Source organism: Ceratotherium simum, chromosome 7 (genome assembly GCF_057802395.1).
Source record: "Ceratotherium simum simum isolate JZ-2026a chromosome 7, ASM5780239v1, whole genome shotgun sequence".
In the NCBI taxonomy this organism is placed as follows: Eukaryota; Metazoa; Chordata; class Mammalia; order Perissodactyla; family Rhinocerotidae; genus Ceratotherium; species Ceratotherium simum.
Genome location: NC_141906.1, coordinates 85,232,055 through 85,254,669, shown reverse-complemented (window position 1 = coordinate 85,254,669; position 22,615 = coordinate 85,232,055). Strand labels below are relative to the sequence as shown.

At 42.9% G+C, this 22,615-nt stretch overlaps 1 protein-coding gene across 1 annotated transcript in view; it reads right to left on the bottom strand.

Moving 5' to 3' along the window:
• Positions 1 to 1,534: 1,534 nt before the first annotated feature.
• The window catches only part of LOC106803134 (beta-galactosidase-1-like protein 2), a 38,924-nt gene continuing 17,843 nt past the window's right edge, over positions 1,535 to 22,615 (bottom strand). The window contains exons 6-20 of the mRNA XM_087434066.1: positions 22,076 to 22,168; positions 18,543 to 18,624; positions 17,547 to 17,611; positions 14,024 to 14,108; positions 13,265 to 13,402; positions 12,492 to 12,572; positions 11,740 to 11,846; positions 7,826 to 7,972; positions 5,685 to 5,756; positions 5,080 to 5,167; positions 4,301 to 4,388; positions 3,553 to 3,664; positions 2,696 to 2,812; positions 2,519 to 2,582; positions 1,535 to 1,816 (exon numbers count right to left, since the gene is read on the bottom strand). Coding sequence (XP_087290192.1) covers positions 1,809 to 1,816; positions 2,519 to 2,582; positions 2,696 to 2,812; positions 3,553 to 3,664; positions 4,301 to 4,388; positions 5,080 to 5,167; positions 5,685 to 5,756; positions 7,826 to 7,972; positions 11,740 to 11,846; positions 12,492 to 12,572; positions 13,265 to 13,402; positions 14,024 to 14,108; positions 17,547 to 17,611; positions 18,543 to 18,624; positions 22,076 to 22,168 — 1,347 coding nt within the window. The 3' untranslated portion in view covers positions 1,535 to 1,808. The remainder of the gene's footprint in view (positions 1,817 to 2,518; positions 2,583 to 2,695; positions 2,813 to 3,552; positions 3,665 to 4,300; positions 4,389 to 5,079; positions 5,168 to 5,684; positions 5,757 to 7,825; positions 7,973 to 11,739; positions 11,847 to 12,491; positions 12,573 to 13,264; positions 13,403 to 14,023; positions 14,109 to 17,546; positions 17,612 to 18,542; positions 18,625 to 22,075; positions 22,169 to 22,615) is intronic.

Genomic DNA, 22,615 nt, shown 5'->3' with positions numbered 1-22,615 from the left:
ATAGAGTCACAGATAGACTAGTGTCTTGAGAGATTTCCCAAATTCCACCAGATTTGCATTTTATTTATAAAGGGTCAATCTATCAGGCCCCAACTCCTAGTGCTTTCCTGTGGGTGAGAGAAAGTGGCACTTCTGATCAGGAGAACCAGGTATGTTCTATGGCAGTAGTTCTCTCCTGGAGGGATTTTGACCCCCAGAGGACATTGGGCAATGTCTGGAGATATTTTTGGTTGTCACAACTAGGGAGGGTGCTATTGGCATCTATTGCGTAGAGACCAGGGATGCTGCTCCACATCCTACAATGCATAGGACGGCCCCACCACACAGAATGATCTGGCCCCAAAGAGCAACAGTGCTGAGGTTGAGATCCTGCTCGATGACAGAGGTTCTCAAAGTGAGGTCCTCAGACCAGCAATACTGGCATCACCTGGGAACTTGGTAGAAATGCAAATCCTCAGGCCCCACCGCTGACCTACTGATTCAGAAATTCTGGGGATGGGGCCCAGCAGTGCAAGTTTTAACAAGCCCTCCAGGTGACTGTGACGCACACTAAGTTTTATGCTCTATGGAAGCAAGAGGCTATGATATGGGACTACCTGATACTTTTCTGCTCTGGTGATGGTGGGAAGGAGAAGCAAGAGATGTGGAGTGGTGTGTAGCAGTGAAGGAAGCACTGAGCAGGGAGCTCTTGCCCTACAACTTCCTTGGACCGTGGAGGTCCTTCTCCACACGGGTGCTGCTGGCCCCCTGGCATGTACGGATGCAAGAAGTGTACTCATGATCTTGATGCTCCAGGCTGATTGGGGGCCGCAACAGCCCCCTGTACAACTGGCCTGACCCTGGCTCCCTGACACAGAGCGTCTGAGATCTGGCTGTGATTTCTATTGGTCTTGGCTTAGAAGTCTCCTTGGCAGCCCTTGATGCACTGCCAACTCACTTCCAGGGCTACTCACTCTTTCAAGCTCTCTGGAAGCCTGTCAGCTAAACCCAGGGCCTGTTTACACCATGCTGGTACTTGCAGTGGCTTGAAAAAGTGAAGCTTCATTGATCTTCCCTCTGCCTGCTCAGGCTGTGCCACCAAGTTGATTCACTCCAGGCACTTAGATGGCTCTCTCTGCCCTTTGCTATGGCTCAGAAGGGTTCCCACCATAGGAGGACTGGGAGTAGAACAGGGAATCTAGAAGACCTAGGAATCAGGTGCCAAAGGTGATAACCAGGAGGTAGGTAAAGAATGCTAAGGTGAGAAGGAGAGGCACCGGATGGGGCAGTTGGTTGGCATAAGTCTCACAGAAGCAGGGTTGTCACCTGAGTATGGAAAAGCAATGGTCTGGAACGAGCATTAGGGAGTAAAAGGAAAACACTCTTTTTTACACTGAAAACAGAAAGCATATACGAACTGCCTGTTTTTTTCTGCATTAACTTTTATATTTTATTTGACTTCTTAGAAAGATCACTTTTGCTTCAAACTTACATTTGTGGGGTCAAGTACTTTGAGCATCTTCTCCTTTTTTTCAACATTTTATTTGGTGGTCAAATAGCTTTTATTGTAGCAATATGACAAAGGGTATGCATTGAGTAGGTTTATTTTCTTATAAGCATCAGAAACCAGTTAGCTAACTTATGCCGAAAGAGGAATGTACTGGTGGGTTAGGAAGTGGATGGCAGACCCCAAGCAGGGCTTGGGATAAACGGGAAAGCCAGGGTAGTTCCAGAGACCTAGGTGTCAGGACTGGTAGGTTACTCACGGCCCCACTGTTGAAATGACTCAGCTCAATCAATTTCCTACTTTATGTCATGCCACTCAAGATTCAATATCCTGGAAAAGAAAGTCTGATTGGTATATTGTACGTCACATGCCCACCCGAGAGCGAGGGACAGTTGCAGGCGGAGAGGAAGAGCAGCTTGATGACCAGTCCCTAAAGACTCTAAGGAAGGGAGAGTGGGTGATTCTCCAAAATGATGTCTGGATCCTGCTACCAACAAAGGAGCAAGGGAGACTGAGCACACAGACACCAGACATCCACACGGGCAGGCACAGAAAGTCTGCAACACTCCAGCTGTTGTGACTGCGCCACGCACCCCTGCCCGTGGTGACCTTAGAAAGGGTTCTAGAAACAGTGTCTTGGAGTTATCGACTTATTGAATATGGCAGCATGAGAAAAAGCAGTAGCAAACATGGTAAGTTTCAAAAAAGCTAAGAATCGGAGGACGTTAGGACCTTGGTTTACAGTAATACAGGGATCCAGAAGCACAGTAGAAATGTATGGAAGGAAGGGAGGCCAAAAGAGTTGGGTTAGGGCTGTTAGAGGATTGGACTAGTTAAGTCATCCTAAACCAGGAGGGCACGAGTGGAGCTGTGACAGGTATGAGAGAAAATCCAGCTCTCACGCAGGGCAGTGAGGAAGGCTTCAGGTTCCCGGGAGATACTGCACATTCTGCCTTCTTTATCTCTATCTCAACTAGAAAGATGTGAAAAGACTGTTCCAGATGCTGCAAATTACCCTCCAGAATACCATACCTAGATGAGACATGTTTGTGAACTGGATCTCTATGCCAGGTTTAAACTCCTCAAACACGATGATCTGCCAAGAAGAAGAAGGTGGGGTGGCCGTAAGATTCAAGTTCTGCCTCTGAGACAAGGCAGAGTCCATGCGGTGTGTACTGGGAGGTGGGTGGTCCAGTAGGGGGAGTTCACCTCATTTGACCCAGGTCGAAGCCAGGGTCCTGGAAGGTAAAGCGTCTCCTGGGGACCTATATTCCAGTAGCGCCCCAGGTTTTGTCCATTGATGAATATTACTCCTTTTGTCCAGCCCTGAAAAAGATTGGAATGGAGGATTCAAGATCTGAGTTCTAGATGTAAAGACACAAGGGGTGAAGATACACACACACACACCATAAACACACCAGGTCATACTCAGAGACACACCCAGATAAGATGGATTACCAACTACAGCCCTAGATGGGAGGTGACCTGGAGAGTTCTGTACCACTGCCCCTAGCCTGGGGTTGGCTAAACATCCAGGCCCCAAGAAGGAAGGGAATGATTTCTAACTCATTTCCCTGTATCTGCTCCAAGTCAGGGAAAGGTATTCCATTTACCATCAGGTATTCCTCAAAACATGCTGGGTCCAAAACACAGCTAGAGTTGTAGAATTTTGGGTGTGGCAGTAAGAGCGCATCAGAATCTCACCTACAATATCCCCACTACAAGGTGGATGGTGAGTTCATGGGGGGTTAAGGGTCTCAACATCTTGGATTATGGCTGGGGAACGTGGGTCATGCTCATTAAATTCCCCGTGCAGTGGATTCTACAGCTGTCCCCACTAGAACACACCACTCACGTCTCTGTCAGGTTTGTTTAGCTTCTACCCCCACCCTAGTTAACACCAGGGAAGGGGGAGCCTCCCACACAGCTGTGGGGTGGCTGAGGTCCCTGGGAGCCAAGATTTCCTGACACAGAGAAGAACCCATGCATCAAGGAACTTTTTCACAAAGTTTTCTTTGGGATGGGAAGTTGCGGGGGGACATGGACAGGGGAGAAATATCACTAACCTCCAGTTTTATGAAGGTGTCTTTGGGGTAATTACCAATTCTCAGGATGCCAAGGAAGAAGGCAGGGCCCCGAAGTTGGTATAAGACTGGTTTCCAGATGTTACGAAGGGCCCTAAGAGTGAGTCAAGCACCAGTGGAAAGGTTATACCCTTCTTTATAACGTGTCAGTAGTGACTTTTTTTTTTTTTTTGCAGAGAAAGATTTGCCCTGAGCTAACATTTGTTGCCAATCTTCCTCTTTGTTTTTTCTCCCCAAAGCCCCAGTGCATGGTTGTATATCCTAGTTATAAGTCCTTCTAGTTCTACTATGGGAGCCGCCAACACAGCATGGCAACTGACAGATGGGTGGTGTGGTTCCACGACCAGGAAATGAACTCAGGCCACTAAAGCGGTGAGAGCGCTGAACTTTATAACCACTAGGCCATCAGGGCCAGCTCAGCAGTGACTTTTGAGATAACTCTCTTCTCTGCCCGAGGCCAGCGGCCCTTCTATAGCACAGGCATATGCCTTTCAGGGTGCATGATGCAGTAAATAAAACAGCAGACCATGAGTTGGCTAAACGAAGGGATGGTTACCACTCTACCCTAGACAACCATGAAACTTGGGGTCATTTCCTTCAACGTTCTGGATCTCGAGCTCTTTTATGTGAAAACTGAGGGGGTTAGGCTGGATGGTATCTGAGCTGCTTTCCATTTCTAAATGCTTACCATCTTTCATCAATCACCTTGAGTCGATGGTCTGGCACCCACCTTTCTAGGAATTTAGTGTTCATCTCCAGGCTGTAGATTTTAAATTTTCTTAATGGAGAATTGTTCAGATAGATATCCCCAGTTAAACCTGTAGAAGAGGGAAGAAAGGGAGCATAAAAAAGGTGGGAAGGACACAGAGATGTGAACAGGCTGTGGCCAGGGCTCCCCTTGAAGGGGGATGCTTTTCTGGCCTCAGAGGATAGAAGGTTTCTGCAAAATCCTACATGGATTCTTCCTTCTGAGTGTACAAGTACACCTGTTACAGTTGCGCCTACATCTTGCACATTAACAGTGCAGAAGTCCCTGCAATTCCTGCCAGGTCTGGCCAGCACAGCAGTTCAGGCTAACTAACTCTTACGGAGGTCGGAGCACCTGGAGTTGGAGAAGGAAAGTGTATGACTCCGTGCCCAGGAGGCCAGGGAGAGGACAGGACACAGGCACTGGGCTCCAGAGAAGGAAAAATCAATATTCCTAGGGAGGGACTCAAATCATTTTATTCTCCAAGGGCATTTCTAAGCCTTCTTCAAAACCCTCCCAGAAGAAGACAGGCAGTCCGCTGACTTGGTAATTAGAGAACACACTAATTTGAGGGAACCTAGAAGAAAGGACACCACCATCATTTCCTATTGAAGCAAGACTTTGCCACAGTTTATACACATGGCCAAAAGATCCTGCTCTCTTCCACACCGTATCCCTGGCCATAGCTGTCCTCAGCCTGGGGTAAGAGCAACAGGAATTTGGTGCCTCGAGGTCTCAAGTTTCTCCATTCTGGGGCTCACCTTTTCTCTCCTTATTGATCTCCTGCCCATAGGCGAGCCGGCCTTGATTCTCCACCAGGATCGTCAATGTCAGGTAATCCTTGTGGCCCTGTTCAAGACAGACCAGCCAGAGTGGAGAACACTCAGGCACTCTTCTGTAGACCTCTTAGGTCTCCCCTGAAACTAAGATGAGACCATAAGCAGGGTGATGACAGAGAGCAGACCTGAAAACCCTGCAGACCTCCAGCTCTGGGTCAAGTCAACCCTGGGGCCCCTGTTCCTCCTATGTATCTCCCCACCTCCGCCCTCCTGTGTCAGGCCTTTCAGGAAATAAAGAGTCACTTGAACATTTTTCCAGAGACTCTGTTGAGGCTGGTGACCAACCTCGAGTTTTTTGAGCAGAAAACATCCAACATGGAAAAGTTCTGCTCACTCAAACCGTATATACCTGTACCTTCGAGAAACACAGCTCTCTCTCACCCCTATTGGGCTTCTGTGTAAGGAGCAATCAGAGGACAGCGGGAGAGAAAACAGGTAATCCCAGGGACAGGCCACGCTTACAACTGAGCCCAGGGCCTAGGCAGGTGCTAGAACTATTAGTCCGTTAACAACACTGGATTATATACATTTTTCCTGGGAATAGTCAGCTGATTAGTGGAATGATCCAGGACTCCTATATACTTCTCCTCCAAAAACACCTGCCAAAGAAAGAGTAAAACATGATTAGGTCCTCAGAAGGAAAGGGGGAATAGGGGCCTTGGAAAAGCAAAGCAAAGAGCAAGTTCTAGGCAATGATTAGCTCTGTCTCCCAGAATATTACAAGCTGACCATGAGTTCACAAAAATTCAGCATGTTTAAAGCAGTCCAGTCATGAGACGTATAAGGCAAAGTCTGGAGAACAGTGTCTGGATACCAAATCTGGGCCCTGGCTCCACGGTAGGGCAAGCAGGGAAAGAAAGAAACTGAAAAGACCTGCAGGGAATGAGGAAAGAAGCAAGGCAGAGAACGAATGAATATTGTGAAAGAAATGATGGCAAAAGAGAATGCGGGGACTTGAGGTGGAGCAGCAGCCTGCCTGCCTTGCCCTGTTAGTTCCCCTCCATATTGAATCCACTCTGCCAGGTTCTCCCAGATTCTTGTCTGGAAAGGCTGTTGCCACCACTATATCTGATTTTATCGATGTCCTGAATGTAAATCCATTTCTTTTCAATTACCTACTATATTGTTCAGCCCCAGATTAAGCCAACCAGAAGACTCTCTACTCTAGCCATGCAGGACCAGAGAAGAATACATAATTTGCCCCTTAGATTGAGTTACATCACAATTTTTCAAATAAAATTTGATTAGGAAACTAAAAAAATTAAAAGTCACAAGTATTAAAAACATATAAATGTTAATATTATACAGCACACAGAATTCACATTTTAAGCTTATTAGAGTCGAACTACAAGGTCTACATACTCTATAACCATTTATTGAACACTTACTGAATAAATATTTCCTTGGGGAAGGGGTCACCAAGGTTAAAACACAACCCCCGCCACTGAGGAACTCAAAGAGTTACACAAAGAAATTATTAGAACCTCCCCAATAGCTAACATGGAACTGTGGACAGACCACTATGGAAGCACAGAGAAGGCAATAATAAGTCCTAACCAACAGCAGAATCCAGGCTAATGCACAGACACGATGCTGGTGACTGGGGAAATGAATGGAAGATTGTAAGTGGGGAAGGGGCATGACGAGATCTCTACCTTGGAAAGAAAAGTCTAGTGGCACTATGAGGGAGGGATTTAGCAAGGAAGAGGATAAAGATGAGCTCTCTGAAACAGGAAGAGCAGTTATGAGGTTCTAACAATAGCAGAAGCAGATACAAAGATGATTATAAGGCAAAGACAGCATGGATTTTAAAAGAAGACCAATTGAGTAATGTTGCACCATACAGGGGCCAGCTGAAAGTAAGGTGTGAAGAAAGGGTAAGGGGAGGGATGGCAGCAGCATTTTTGGGTTGGGAGGCTGTGAGTCCATGAACTGATGTGAGGAATATAGGATGAGGTTTATTTAGGAAGCTAACGAATTTGGTTTTGGACATGATGAGTTTGAGACGCCAATGGAACATATATCTCAGTGGAGAGAAATGTTCATACAGCAAGTAATACGGGTCCGTAACTAAGGAGGAGTAGGGGAGAGCTGGAGTCACAAAGGAGTACTTGAAGCTTTAGAAGGTGATATAGACAGCACAGAGAGTAGAAAGAGCAAGGAAATTTCATCAAGACCTGTAGAAAACAGCTCTTTATTTGGAGTGTGATGATGAAGTCTTTAACCTCACCTCTGGTACTTTCTAGTCAAAGATCCTTTGAAAGCCACTTAACTTCTCTGAGGTTTCCTCATTTGTAATAAATATCTTCGATGGGTGTTTTGAGAATGAAATGAGGAGAGCCAACCGTAATGTGCTACGTAAATGTTAGGGGTTGCTGTGCATAAGTACAGGGACTTCTGAAGCTCTTCCCAAGCCTCGTTAAAAAACACCATCAACTCCCACGAGCGTTCAGTGAATATCCTCCCTGGGAATGTTTACATGCCTTAGACCTACAAGAGCAGTAGCTTACATATAAAATGTGTCACTGAAGGGACAGAGGTTAAGAAACCGTGATGACTTTTTGAAGCTCAAAGAGAGATTTGACTATCAGTTTGACATTCGCCTCAGCAACATCACTGAGTCATACTAGCAGAGAAGTGCCACTGGGACCCATCTATTGTCCCCTACCTGACCCCGATCTTTAACATGACCCCTTGAGGTGAGGAGGCCTCCAGTGGTGATGACAGTCTCATAAAGTATGTACCCATAGGACTGACCACTCCCTTGGTTCACAGACAGCTTCTCCATGCAGATGGGCTTGGCAGACCTGATGGGCTGTGGCAGAAACAGAAGCAAAACCAGGCTGAAGGGTCAGGCTGGAGAAAAAATTTTCAGAAACTGCCCAAAGAAACCCCCGCCCAAAGCCCACTTCTCCAAATAAATGGCCCTAAGAGTGTTGGGGACAAAAGTATAAAAAATGAATAATTAATGATAATCATGGTTAAGTGTCACATATAAATTGCCCTTTTTGTTTTCAAACCAACCTCATATTTCTCTGCACGTGCTAGCCAGTGATGTATTCTTATTTTTTAGATGGAATAGCTGAAGTCAAAAAAAGGGAATGATTTGTTCAACTTGCTCATCAATTCATGATGGAGCCTGGACTAGACTCCTGATTTCAGGAATCCCAACCCAAGTGTGCCAGAGTCTGTCTACTGTGGCCTTCTCTTCTTTTTCCTTTATACAATGTCTAAGAGAAATCATCCTAATGTGTGGTGTAACTGACTATGATTATTCATGAATCTACACTCTCTCACACTACATCTGTTTACCCTCATGTCTACTGGACTTCTCCATCTGCAAGTCCATAGATGTTTCCAGTGCAATATCTCCCAAACTATATTTACCACACTTCCCCATCCTATTCTTTTTCCTTTCCAAAGAGCAATACAGTCAAAAAAGGTAAAAAGCATGGACAACGTCCTGTCCCTCTTCCTCTTCCTCAACATCCCCCATCAACCAGTCATCACCTCCAACATAGTCTGAATCTAAATATCTGTTTCACTAATCCTTCTTCTTCCTTCCCGTTATCTAAGCTCAACTTCAATGGAATTCTATTTGGTTTCAGTGCTCTAGCATGGCCCCACTCTAATCCATCCCTCACAGAGCTGCCAAAGAAATCCTTCTGAAATGCAAAGCTGGTCATCTGATTCTCAGCCCTGCTTTAAAATAGCTTCCCATAACTTTCAGGGAAATGTTCGCATTTCTTAGCATAAAAACATAGTCCTTCAGAACTCTTTGGAGAAAGAGATGATTCCAAGTCTGTGGAGCTACACAGCCTGAAACATCCTGGGAACCAAAAAGCAAAGAAAATATCAAAAGCTACTGGAGTTATGTCAAGAGGACACAGGAGCCAAGTGAAAGGATTTCCTGCGGCTGGTCTAAGATGGGACAATTTGAACATCAAAAAGAAGGACTGTAGTGGGGTAGAAACATTTTAAATGTGTTAAAAATTTGTGAGTTTATAATCAAACAAAGAGCAACAACAGCAAAACACCTCATTGGCTACCTTTGGAGGATATACAGGAATAAATTCACTGTCCTGATAAAAGAAAATACTTGTACTTTTATCCTGACTTTTCTGTACAAACTATATATCAAGGTACCAAGACAACTGGTGAAGAAAAGTTCCTCTATATAGAAGAATTCAAATGAATAAATGCAGAAGGAATTATAGAATTAGAATGATACCATTTCGAAAGACTTAATGAAATAATGGATATAGGCAATAATCATCGATGGCTGCTAAAATCATTAGGTAAAAGAGAGGAAAATTAATAATGAATGACTAGCCTAATAATAATAATAATAACATTAATCATGACTAACAACACCTGAACCCACTGATCAATTATGAAAACAGAAACAATCAGCCATTACGTGCCTGAGATATAAGGCATAAAAAGTACAATAGCACCACCTACAAAGTATACTTGCAAACAATTTTAAAAAACACCACCTAACTTAAATCTCATCAAGCATCTAGATCTAACTACCAGTTTACAGAAAATGCAGAGAATATAAAGACACATTACCAGACGCATGAGGATCTAATCAGCAAAACTCATAATGTAGGGAATTCTATAGTGCAACTCCAGGTTCTTCAACAGATAAATTTAACAAAAAGAAGGGAAAAAAATCTTTAGATTAAAAGAGACATATCAACTAAGTGTAATGTGTAATTGACCTAATTTGGATCCTGATATTAACAAACTAATGCTAAAAAAATTATGACATAATTGATAAAATTTGAGCAATGGCTATTTTATGATTTTATGTGGTGGTATGCTATAGCCAGTTTGTACTAGCTCATGAGAGCCAACTGTGCACATCTCTTCCGAACTCTGTATTCAGTTTCATCATGTAACTAGCTTGAAATTACCCATAATGGGAGTTTTTACACCACAGAATTGGCAAACCCTACTAATCAGAGTTTTTTCTTCCAGAGAGCCAGGTGCTAAACATTTCCCAGGAAATCACTGACATAAAGGGATTCTTATTATTTCTATCAGCATCATCATCATCATCATCATTATTATTAAGGGTGATAATGAGTTTGTACTTATGTTTTTCAAAAAGAATCCTTATCTTTTGAGATACATATTGAATTATTTACAGCTGAAATTACATGATGTTTAGGATCTGCTTTAAAATAATCTTGTAAAGAGTTGAGGAGGGAGAATAAGGCTATAAATGAAACAAGATTAGTCACATATTGATAAAGTTGAGGCTGGGTGATGAGCACAGGGAGGTTCACTACTGTTTTCTCTGCTTTTGTTTATGTTTTCAAACTTCCACGAGAAAAATTTAAAAACAAAACCACAAAGGCCCTCCACTGTGTGGTGCCTGGCTCCCTACTCACCGCTCTCCCACAAAGACTTTTCACTCCAGTCCTAGTTACAGCTCCCCAAACATGCAATTTCTTCCATGTCTTACCATTTATAAATGGTGTCCACTGTCCCTCAAACTCTTTTACCTCTCCCACTCTGCCCTGCTGTCCTCTCATTAGCTCCTATTCATCCTTTGGATCTCAAAATCACCTCGACCGGGATATAATCTTGGGTCCTGTGATTGTCCAGCATTCTGAGCACATCTCTATAATAATAACAACAGCTAGCACACATTAGCACTTCCTATGTGCCAGGTACAGATATTACCTGTTCAATCCACACAACAATCCTATGAGGTAGGTGAAATTATTAGCCTCATTTTACAGATGAGTAAACTTAGGTAGAAGAGGTTACATGACCTCTCTAAGTGAAATATTGGAGCAAGGACTCAAACCCAGTCTGACTTCAGAGCTTGTGTTCTTTAACCAACACTATGTCCCCTTAACAACGATGTGCTGCTGCCATTCCGCTACCATAGAACCTATGACCCTCCAATCTCTACTCTACTTAACTTTCCTACCCATTAGACTAGAAGTTCCCTAAAACAACATCTTGATAATGCAGTTCCTCAAACATTAGTGTCCAGTAAGTGTTATATGAACAGCTAGGCAGGGTTTCCTCTAGACTAGTGGTTTTCAAACCGTGCTCCTCCGAACCCCAAGGGTAAGTCAGAAGTGGCAAGTGGACCAGCCTAGAGAGGGGATGGCTGACCCTTAGGGAGGATGAAAGTACAGAGCCTCAGAACTACCACCCCTGATTTCACCAGGGTCCCTCTACTGGTGAAGAAAGAATCCCTCTACTAAAATAAGAAAGGGTCCCTCTACTAATATAAAAGTGTAAAAATTATTGCCCTAGATCCAGCCAGTGTACCTTCATTCTAACCATCTTCAGAAGGCAGGGGATCTTTTCTCAGCTGGGCTATGAAAGGCATGTTCCCAGTATCCTGCAATGTTTACACTGTTTCTTCAAATTCAAATGTTCTTATTCTAGGTTTCTTATTCTTAACTGTAAAATTAGGAGAAGGAACTAAAACTGCTAAGGATTGCTTTCTGTTCCCCAATAATTTACTCCCTGTTCTTTGAGCTAAGCCTTTCCCTCCTCTCTCTCCTGTCCAAAAGCTATGCCATGCTTCTATGCCCAAGAAATGCTTACCTCATCCAGGTAGGGCAGGATGTCCCACAGTGATATGTAGTACGCTGCTATCACTGACTTATATACAGCCTTAGGTCTAGACTCTGGTTGGTAGGGCTTGGGAACCTCTGCAACAAAAGACAGGAGGTTGGGCCATCCCAGGATCCTCCCCCATCCCCATTCAAGGGCACAATGTACTCTGCTATCCCAAAGCCACCAAGAACAAAGGGCCCAGTCACAGGGCATGCCTTCCCAATTCCAGGAAGTCATAAGGCAGGCAGTAATTGAGTGGGATTCCTCTCATATCTATAGGCTCTGAGGCAGGGTGCCCTGCTGTCATGGAAAAGCAGGTGGCACATCAATTCCTTTCCTGGACTGATAGTTCTCAGCCCCAGCTGCACATCACAATCTCCTAACATCCAATGGGAAAACACACGCACTCAGATTCTGCCCCTTTCTCCCCACTTCAACCAAGACATAATTATCTAACAGCTCTGGGAAGGGTCTGGCACCTCTGGCTTTTAAAAGTTCCACAGAGGATTCTGATGTGCAGCCAAGACTAAGCAACATGGCCCTAGACGTTGGGCACCTAGACAGCGGGCCCTGCATCTTGCACAGATTTGAATGCCCAGTGCCCAATGATCAAATAAACTGAGCAAGTCGGACATCTCCCCAAAGGAACATCTCTATCCATTCCCTCACCCCCCTCTTCACAGGACAGAGACCATTTGAGGAGCTGAGTTATCATTCGGATTGAGGTTGTTGCTGGGTACCTATAACAGAGCTAAAAAACTCTTGAAATGAAATATACTCAGGTGTATATTCTCCATCCTCTGTCAGCAGTGCCCCATAGTCTGAAAAATATAAAGAAATTTGTCACTTTCCCCAAGAAAGCCACAGCTTCACCAAAAGAAGGGAATGAGAGCTTAGTACTAAGCAAAAGGATCCTTAATACAGCAGCATTGGGAGGAAAAACTTTCGGCATTAGACAAGAAAATGCCAAGTCCCAGTTAGTCCAAAACAGGAGACATCTGCCATGCTTTCCAGCCCTTTCCATCGGAGGCAAATAGCACCAGTCTCTGAATATCTAAGAAGCCCTGGCTGAGAGCATAAGGCTGCTCTAATCCAGAGGCTTCTCCTTCCTACTCAATTTCTAACCAAACTCCTTTCTTTCTTTCACCCTTGACTTTTCACTTGGTCTCTTAGTAGAGCTGGAGATAGGGGAAGACAATACCCTGGTGCTACTAAGAGATCCAAAGTAACAGGTTTGCAACGAATCTCTAATAACAAGGATCTGCACAGTGGATGGAAAGATTAAGCTATTGATTTCTCTGCTGGCAAAGTCCCACACAGCCTATATTCTAGCGGTGGATAAATTCTAGTACTGTCAAAAGAACAAATATCAAACCCTCAATCTCCAGCATACGTTAAAGGCAAAATAGATGAACAGTTCCGGAGACTATTCTCAGAAGCCCACCCTAGGAAGCTCCAGTGTCAAATGGTGGGTTGGCCTAGGTTGGAGACAACTTTGGGGACAAGTACTTGCCATAGCTGGTGACCATAGGGAGATAATTATCTAAAGATGCAGCTCCACCCATGAAGCCAAAGTTGGTGCCACCATGGAACATATAGAAGTTGAGGGAGAACCTCAAGTTGAACATTTCACGCACGTTTTTCATTAACACTGCATATAGGTAGGAAGAAAAGGAGAAATGGGGGAGAGAACTAAAGTTTGAGAGAATTAATAGCCCCTTGGGGGATTTTCAAACTGCATATATTAAATATTTGTTTGTGCATCTTTGTCTTAGGTAAATATACATCCAGCTCAGTGTTTCTGAAGCACTTAGTAACTTCTCACAGTGACTGATCTGAAATCCTGGCACCAGGAACATTTACCTTCAAACCACATTTTAATGACCTTCATCAATTCTCCAGGAAGAACAACGTGGCAGACAACCTGGGATCAGATAACATTCTACCTCCACCCAACACACTTCCATTGAATTGCCCCCTTCTGTCAGAACAACGCACTCTACTTTAACAGCCTCAACAAAATGTAATCAGAATGGAAACCCTGCTAAAATTTGACTTTCAATTACAATGACCTCTGGGGACCCCATTCCATGCTGTCATTTTACCTGCACAGATGTCTGTAAGGTGTCTACTTCACCACATTGATACTTATGAAGCTATAAGATCTGCAGCCTTGTCCCCTAAATTTCAAGTACTCTACTGAGCAGAAAAAAACAGGCCAGCGCCATCTGTGTCATCTATTCTCCCGAGAAAGGAACTAAGGAGTACTCACCATGTGAATCCAGAGTATGGCAGGCAGTGCCCCATCCGTCCAAAGAGTTTGCTGTATATACCATCATCAGTATGGGGCTATGACCCTGAGGAAAATGAAGTGTCCATTTCATCAAGTTTGGTGCCATTGAGAAGCCCTGAATTGCTTAGGAGGGAACTGTAAGGCCCAGTTCACAAACTCCCTTTACGAGCTGGAGCAGCCCCTCACTGAGTTCTACTCTCCCATTTGCACATCATTTCCTGGTCTCGTTATTACTGGTGTGGTTTCACTGGCCTTCTTGCTCAGGCTTTGGTAAAATCAACTGCCATCATCACATTTCCCTTTCTAGAACAATAGAGTCTCTTCATTCCCTTGAGTGACCAGAGTAGAGGTCTAGTAAGAAAGTGCCTGACCCAGAGGAAGCACTGAAAATGTTCAACAAATGACTGCCCAAAATGTTGAATCCCATAAATGAGAATTCCTGAATCCCAGAATTCCCACACATCTCTCAGCTCCCACTCCTCCCTTTTGCCATCCCTGTGTCATCTCTAGTTCCTTCACCTTCCAAGCCATTGGGATAACAAGCCTCACTCTTCAGGTTTAGACTGGAAGTTAGCCTTTTCAATCACGCTCCTTCTCGCACTGCAATGTTAACTCATCCTTTGAATTCCTGCTTTCCTTGCTGCCACAACTTAACTCTGGAGCCCTTACATCCAGCCCCCTGCAGCATCCACATTCAGGCCTAAGCTGCCAAATCCTTTCAAGAAAGTCAAAAAACACTGCCAACTTGACCACCACAAAATCATGCGATTTGACTTAACTTTATATGTATTTCTGCCCAGCATTCTTTACATTTAACATTTTTTTTTAATTCTATTCAATTCCAAAAATAATGTTCTCACTCCTTTAAAGCTAATTAAACTGAAGCCATGTGGTTCCAGCTCCTGCAGCTTCCTTCCCCTCAATCTGCCTTCCCCTCAATCTCACAGAATCCCCAAATCACAGATTCTCACATTAGAAAAGATTTCTTCTTTGAGCTTGTCTAGTATATCACTTCTCCCCTCAGTAGGCATTGCCATCTCTACACAGTGGACCACACACAGGCATTCTTCAGCCTCTCTGTTCTCATGTGATGGGGAATTCATTGCCACACAAGGCAGTCCATCCCATTTTTTAAGAATTCAGATTGCTAGAAATTACAACCCTTATATTGAGGCAATATATGTTTTGTTATTCATTTTACCCATTGAAACTAATTCTGTTCTCCAGTACTACAAAGAATTTCCCTTTCACGTGAAAATACTCCTAAATTTTAAAGATGCCACCAAATGAATCTCACCTTTAATGTGAGACTCATTCTCAAGTTCCATTTTTTACTTTTTTTTTTGGTAAGAACATTTACATTTTACTCTCTTAAGAAATCTCAACTATACAATACAGTATCATCAACTATAGTCACCATACTATACATTAGATCCTCAGACCTTATTTATCTTTTAAGTGAAAGTTTGTTCCCTTTTACCAGCCTCTCCCTGTTTCCCCCAACCCCCAGCCTCTGGCAACCACTTTTCTACTCTCTGTTTTATGAGTTCACTTTTTCCTTTTGTAGATTCCACACAGAAGTGATACCATACAGTATTTGTTATTTGTCTTTTGCTGTCTGGCTTATTTCACTTAGCATAATGCTCTCCAGGTTCATCCATGTTGTCACAAATGACAGATTTCCTTCTTTTTTAAAGCTGAATATATTCCATTTTATATATATACACCACATTTTCTTTATCCATTCATCTGTCACCACACACTTAGGTTGTTTCCATACCTTGGCTATTATTATGCTGCTATGAACACAGGAGTCCAGATATCTCCTCAGGATAACAATTTCATTTCCTTTGCATATACACCCAGAGGCGAGATTGCCGGATCAGATGGTAGCTCTGTTTTTAATTTCTTGATGAACCTCCATGCTGTTTTCCACAATGGCTGTGCCAGTTTGCATTCCCACCAGCAGTGCACAGGGCTTCCTCTTCTCCACATCCCCCCAGCACTTGTCATCTCTTGCCTTTTAAATAACAGACATCCTGACAGGTGTGGGCTGATGTCTTATTGTGTCTTTGATTTGCATTTCCCCAATAATTAGGGATGTTGAGTGCCTTTTCATGTACCTGTTGGACATTTGTATGTCTTCTTCGGAAAAATGTCCATTCAGATCTTTTGCTCGTTTTTTAATTGGGTTATTTTGGTTTTTTGCTACTGAGTAGTATGAGTTCCTTGTATATTTTGGATATTAACCCCTTACCAGATATGTGGTTTGCAAATATTTTTTCCCATTCCAGAGGTTGCCTTTTCCACTGGTTTCATTGCCCTCCCATTCTTCCTCCTCCTCCATCATTATCACCATCATCATCATGATGTTAGCATCTAACTGAATGTTTACTTTGTCCAAGAATTGTCTTCCCTCTTCATATCCTCTTGGAATGCACTCACCCCAATCCCTGCACATCTCCGCACTACCTGCACCATTTCCTGATGTTGGTCCTGTCATTATGTGGCTGGATTCTCAGGCCTTTGTACTCTTCTCTAAATCTTAGTGCTGTCTCAGACTGCAGGAGGACAGGATTAGGAATTTAACTTAGAATTCCAGGCATTGCCTTATGTTGATGGTAATTAACAGATGGCTTCTTTTGCTCCTAATACCATATGGCTCAGTTCTGTGCAAAATGACACATGTAACCACTGATTTCCTCTGGGGTAGAAATCTATGCCACTCTCTGACCTCCAGTTACCCATTAATACTTTTATTGCATTTAGCACTTCCTATTTTGTGTTGTTTATTTACATTTCTTGTCTTTCTCATTAGACTACAAGTAGTTAAAGGTGAATGGGGCTATGAGTAAAGGGTTAACAAAAATCTTTCTCTGTCTCATGCAAATTGACTTTAGGTCCACTGAAAACCTGATAAAGGTAGAATGTTACCCATGTTATCAGGCAGATTGCTATGATAAAAATGACCTCTGATTAGGAAACTGCCTCTGGCCTGGAGGAGTATGAATGATGTATCAATTCCTGATGGGAGCAATAGCTCCCTGAGTGCTGTGTATCTTGAAACCAAGAGTTCCCCTTAGCAGACCCAGAAGCTACGGCTATGGAGCTATGACAAGGGATACTGGTTGGTTCCTATACCGAGCTGAGGCTCCTCTGCCAGGATGGCTCCCACTCATGTGTGTGCTCCCATTCCCTGACACCCAAGCTGTCAGCTGGGCGCATGGCCCCTGGACTGCTGTGAGGACTCCCACTGATGCTGCCCTGCTAGTAGGCTATGTTTCCCATCCTGTGTCCTTTGAAGGGGCCATGGGCCAGGCATTGTAGGCATGTGAATTTGATTTAGTTGCACCGAAAATCACCTAGAGCAGGCATTTCAAGGGCATAATAAACGCAAGGTTTAACTGAACTAATCACTGCTGAGAATTTCCCCAACAAATGAGCGAAGAGGTCCTAGCATGAGCAAGAATCAAAATGTCTCCCATCCCTGAAATGTCCTTACTTGAACTGAAGAGAGCTTTTGATAAGTTTCTTTCTTTATATTCCTCATGTGGACAGTGGCAATCACTGTGGAGGAAAAGGAGAAACTCTGCATAAGGTCCAGCTCCAAGCACTGTCAGGCAGGGGAGAAAACTTACTCCTGGACCCAGGACGGAGAGCTGGGCGTCGACGCATCCTGCAGATACCCCTCACAGATATTCACACTAACACATCATGGCTTACAGTCAATGATATAATCTGTATGCACACGTGCACTACACAAAGCGCTTCCAGAAAACAAGGGCATTTAAATAAACCACATTATGCTGATGAATAAATGAAAGCCAAATCAAGAACTTGAGCCCAGAGAGGTGAAGAGCCCAAGACCTAAAACTTGACTATAGATCTCCTGACTTCTAACCCAGAACTCTGTTCTGCCTCTTCCACCACAAGACAAAGGGCCACCAAACAACCTGGGGAGAGACCAGCAGAGGAGAATGCGCCTGGCAGACTGCTTAGGGTAAAGAATTCCACAAGTGTTCTCTGGCTCTGTGTCTGCACGTTTCCTTTCTCCATGTTGCTGTGTATCAACCCATATTTCCTCCCTATAATTCTATCCTATGTTTCTCTACTGCTTTGGTTCCTAGATTATTTGTCCCTAAGCTCCTGGGGTAGGTCTGTGGCAGTACTGTTTCTCTGACACTGCATCCACTTCCTGTTGCTCAGCCATGGCCATTTGGCAACGACAGAGATGGCCTTTACTCTGTCCCAGCCAGGCCCCACTTTGGCCACCAAGGATTGAAGAGGATGGAGTAAGTGTTATGCACTGTTGGGGCTCTGAGGGAAATAGCTAGTGGGGCAGCAAGGCGGGGACTGGCTCCTTAACTCAGCCCCACCACTTTTACCTAAAGACTCTGGGGCCCCAGCCACGGGAAATGGGAAAAAGGAAGCATCAGAAGGACTCCCGTCTGTTTCAGACTCAACTAGTAGAGGAAATAGGGCAAAAACAAAATTGTACCCTTCTTCAGGTGGCCTCTTATCAGTTCTTGTCCATCATCAGCAGTCATGAGCAGCACCTCCACCCCTCTTGTCACCAGCACCTGTAGAGAAATTCAGCAAGGTAAATGACTGTCCCTGATCCCATGGGACTGCTTCTCTCTAGAAAAAGTGATGGCAACAAAAATATGGGAATAAAGCTGAGAAATGGAAGAGAAGGTCTAATTACCCCATCCAACTATTTGTAAGTTAGTAAACATCATTCCTGCCTCAGCTACACTCAGCAAGGCCAAGGTAACAATGACAAGGTCAAACCTAAAGGAAGAGGCAGTGGGATTGTCTGCGTTCACCTTAATACAGTGCCTTCCCCTAAGGATCTGAATCCTGGATTTTCTCCAGTGCCTCAGAGAGCTTCAGACAAACTTCTTCCTCCACACTTTCACTCAAATTAACTATACCCTATGGGCCCAATTATAGGATGGATTTGGGAACACACACACACACAACTGCTGGTTTTCCTTTGGTCAACGGCAAACTCAGGTAGGTTTTGGCTTAGTCAATCCATGGTCAAACTTATTGCTGCACGAACCTTTATTGTCCCTACTTTAACTAGAAGTAACTCGAGGAGATTCTAAATCAAACACAGAGAGAAGAGGCTAAGGAACTTACCTACTTAAGGAGTAAAACACTGAGACAATGGCTGTGGGTACTGAGAAAAGCCAAAGGTATGCCTTCCTGGGTCTTTGATCAGAATGTCCTGACAGTGAAACTGTCCCTGCAATAGTCCCCACACTAACCCCACACTTGTTGGGTATAAGGAGGTAGTTTGCTTCTATTGAAGTCTTCTTGAAAAACAGGGAAGACTGAGAGGTGAATCAAATAAGTGAGAGGAGCCAGCGTGTCATGCATTAATCCCAGTCCACCCTCCACCACAACAGGTGCTATCAGAAGCAATGTTTCAAGCCTCTAGCCCCAGTGAGCAATATGGCTTATTGGTAGGTGGCCATGCAGCTTTTTATCTAAACTAGAACACTTGAGAATGAAAGAGAGACTCACGGATTCTACTCACAGGGATAGCAGCAACAGGTTTCACTTCTAGGGATGGTGAACCATTTTGTTTCAGACTAACCTTCCTTCTAATAACAACTAGACAAGCTGGACAAAAATATTTTTTAAAAACTTATTTGAAGATACTAGATATATATCAAGGCAGGACTTGAGGATCCAAGTTCCCAGGGAGTTAGAGAGATGAATCTAGCATTTCTCACAGCTTCTCCCTTGAGACATCAGCTGATTCCTAAAGCATCAGCTGAGAGGCTGAGAAGCTGAGCAGATTTCTCAGCAACTTTAGAAGACTTGGGGAAAGAAATTGCAGTTCAGGGACTGCCAAGGTGGAGGGGCCATGACAAACCCTAGGCTTTCAGCTGGGACCCAAAGCGCTACCCACCAGGAATGAGGGTGAACAAGAATGAGACTTGCTCTCATGATTGAAGCTCAGCTCCAAATTATTGCAATGACCTTCCAGAAGCAAAAATAAATTCATCCGAAAGATTGTCAAGAGCTTCAATGATCTCAATAGCGTTTTCATAAATAAATGTCTGACATCTGATTGAAAAATTGTTAAAATACTTTACTGAAACCATGAGAAAAAAACAACAGAAACAGATATATACAAGATCAGATATTAGGTCTATTAAGACATAGATTTTGAAATAACTATAATTAATACGTTCAAGGAATTAAAGAAAAATGGAAAATTTTGGCAAAGAAATGGAAACTATAGAAAAGAATCAAACGAAAATTTTAGAACTAAAAGTTAAAAGATCTGAAATTAAGAACATAATGGGGCAGTTTTAACATCAAATTAGACAAAGCTGAAGAGAAAATTAATAAATTAGAAGATAGTATAGAAGAAATTATCCAGAAAAGAGCTTTATAGATATGTGGGATATGACGAAAATATCTAACGTTTGTGTAATCGAAGTCCCAGAGGAGAAGAGAGAGAAAATGGAGCAGATAATTGCTGAGAATTTTCTAAAACTGATTAAACACTTCAAGCCACAAATTGTTGAGTGCAAAAATGTAAGCAGGGGGCCGGCCCAGTGGCGCAAGTGGTTAAGTGCGCATGCTCCACTGTGGCGGCTCAGGCTTCGCTGCTTCAGATCCCGGGCGCGCACCAACACACTGCTTGGCAAGACATGCTGTGGCAGCATCCCATATAAAGTGGAGGAAGATGCGCACGGATGTTAAGCCAGGACCAGTCTTCCTCAGCCAAAAAAAAAAAAAGAGGAAGATCGGCAGATGTTAGCACAGAGCCGATCTCCTCACAAAAAACATAAATAAATGTAAGCAGGATAAGTCAAAAGAAAACCACACCTAGCCAAATCCTAGTAAAATTGCTAAAAAACAAAGAAAGAAATCTTAAAAGAGGCCAAAGAAAAAAGACATTTTACCTTCAAAGGAACAATAATCTTATCGATACTTGACTTCTTAATAGAAACAAAGTATACCAGAGAATCCTCAAAGAAAATAATTGCCAACCTAGAATTCTACGTACAGCAAAAATATCCTTCAAAAATGATGGTGAACTAGACACACTTTCAAACAAACAAAAGGTGAAAGAATTTAACAGCATATTGTGACAAAGAAAATACAAAAAGGTGTTTTCCAGGCAGAGGAAAATGATAAGGGAGATGAAGCTCAGAGATGCAGAGGGGAAAAGCAACAAAAAGTAAATCATGTGGGTAAATCTAAATGACTCCGTATAACAATAAAAATAATAATGTCTTGTGAGTCTAAAATATATACAGCATTAAAAGAAATGACAACAAAATAGTACCTAAGATAGAAGGGAGGAAAATGCAATTAAACTGTTCTCAGGTGCTTCTTTACCTTGGAATTGGCAAACATACTAACTTATATTAGACATTAATAATTCAAGGATGAATACAGTAGTCTCTATGGCCAATTCTAAAAGAAAAGTGAAAAATGATAACAAGCTAATAGAGGAGAAAATGGAATAATAAAAAACACTCAATCCAAAAGAAGAAAGAAGAGACAAAGGACCATGGAACAAGTAGGAAAAATAGAAAATAACAAAATGGTAGATTTAAATGCAAATGTAATTATATTAAATGTAAACAAACCAAATATCTCATTTAAAAGACAAGAATTTTCATAATGGATTAACAAAAACAAATTCTAATTATACACTGTTTACAAAGTATGTACCTTAAATATGTGGATATAGAAAAGTTAAAAGTAAAAGGATAGAAAAGTATGTATTATACAAACACTAACCAAAAGAGAGCTGTGATATCCACAGAGAGAAAAAATATTTTAACATCACTTTTGCCTTACATTAGAGTTGTGTGGGTAGTTTCCAGTCCCCTCTATAGGATGTAAAAGCATGGGAAAAATTACACTGGATCTTATTCATCTTCACATCCCATGGTATCATGCAAGCTATAGCTACTCAGGACATGTTTGCTCCACAAACTAACAGAGTGAAAAAAGAAGCATGTAAATATAGAGAAAAATTAAAGGAGAACTAACCTTCTTAATATATGACATGTATCTTTTATCCAGATGATATGAACCATACTCATTCTCGACCTGCACAGCAATGACGGGGCCTCCCTTTTTGTACTGAGGGTCAAAGAGATGAGAGTTTGAGAGTGAGGCTACTGGTGGGGAAAGGCTAGATTTTCTCAACTTGCTGTTGCACATAAATTTTTGGAGTGCCATAAAAATAACATATTCTTAAACTCAACTCCAAGTTACACTAAAGTTCAGACAACTTCTCTTACTCCACAGTCAGCAGTCACCTCTAGGAGGTCAACTGCTCTTAGAGTCCTACCTTTCCTACTACTCCCTAATTAACTCCCATCATTTTTCCCCAAATTCAATGCCTTAAGCTTGAGGTTTCAAACCTCCACTTCCACCCTTTCTACCTTAGCACTAGTTAAATGAGTAAAATGTCCCTCATCCTATCCAACCACTACCTAACCTATCCTATCCAAGTCTTATCCTATTATCCTCTTATCCTATTACCATCCTATCCAAGTCTTACCTCATGTGTGCTGGATCTCATCT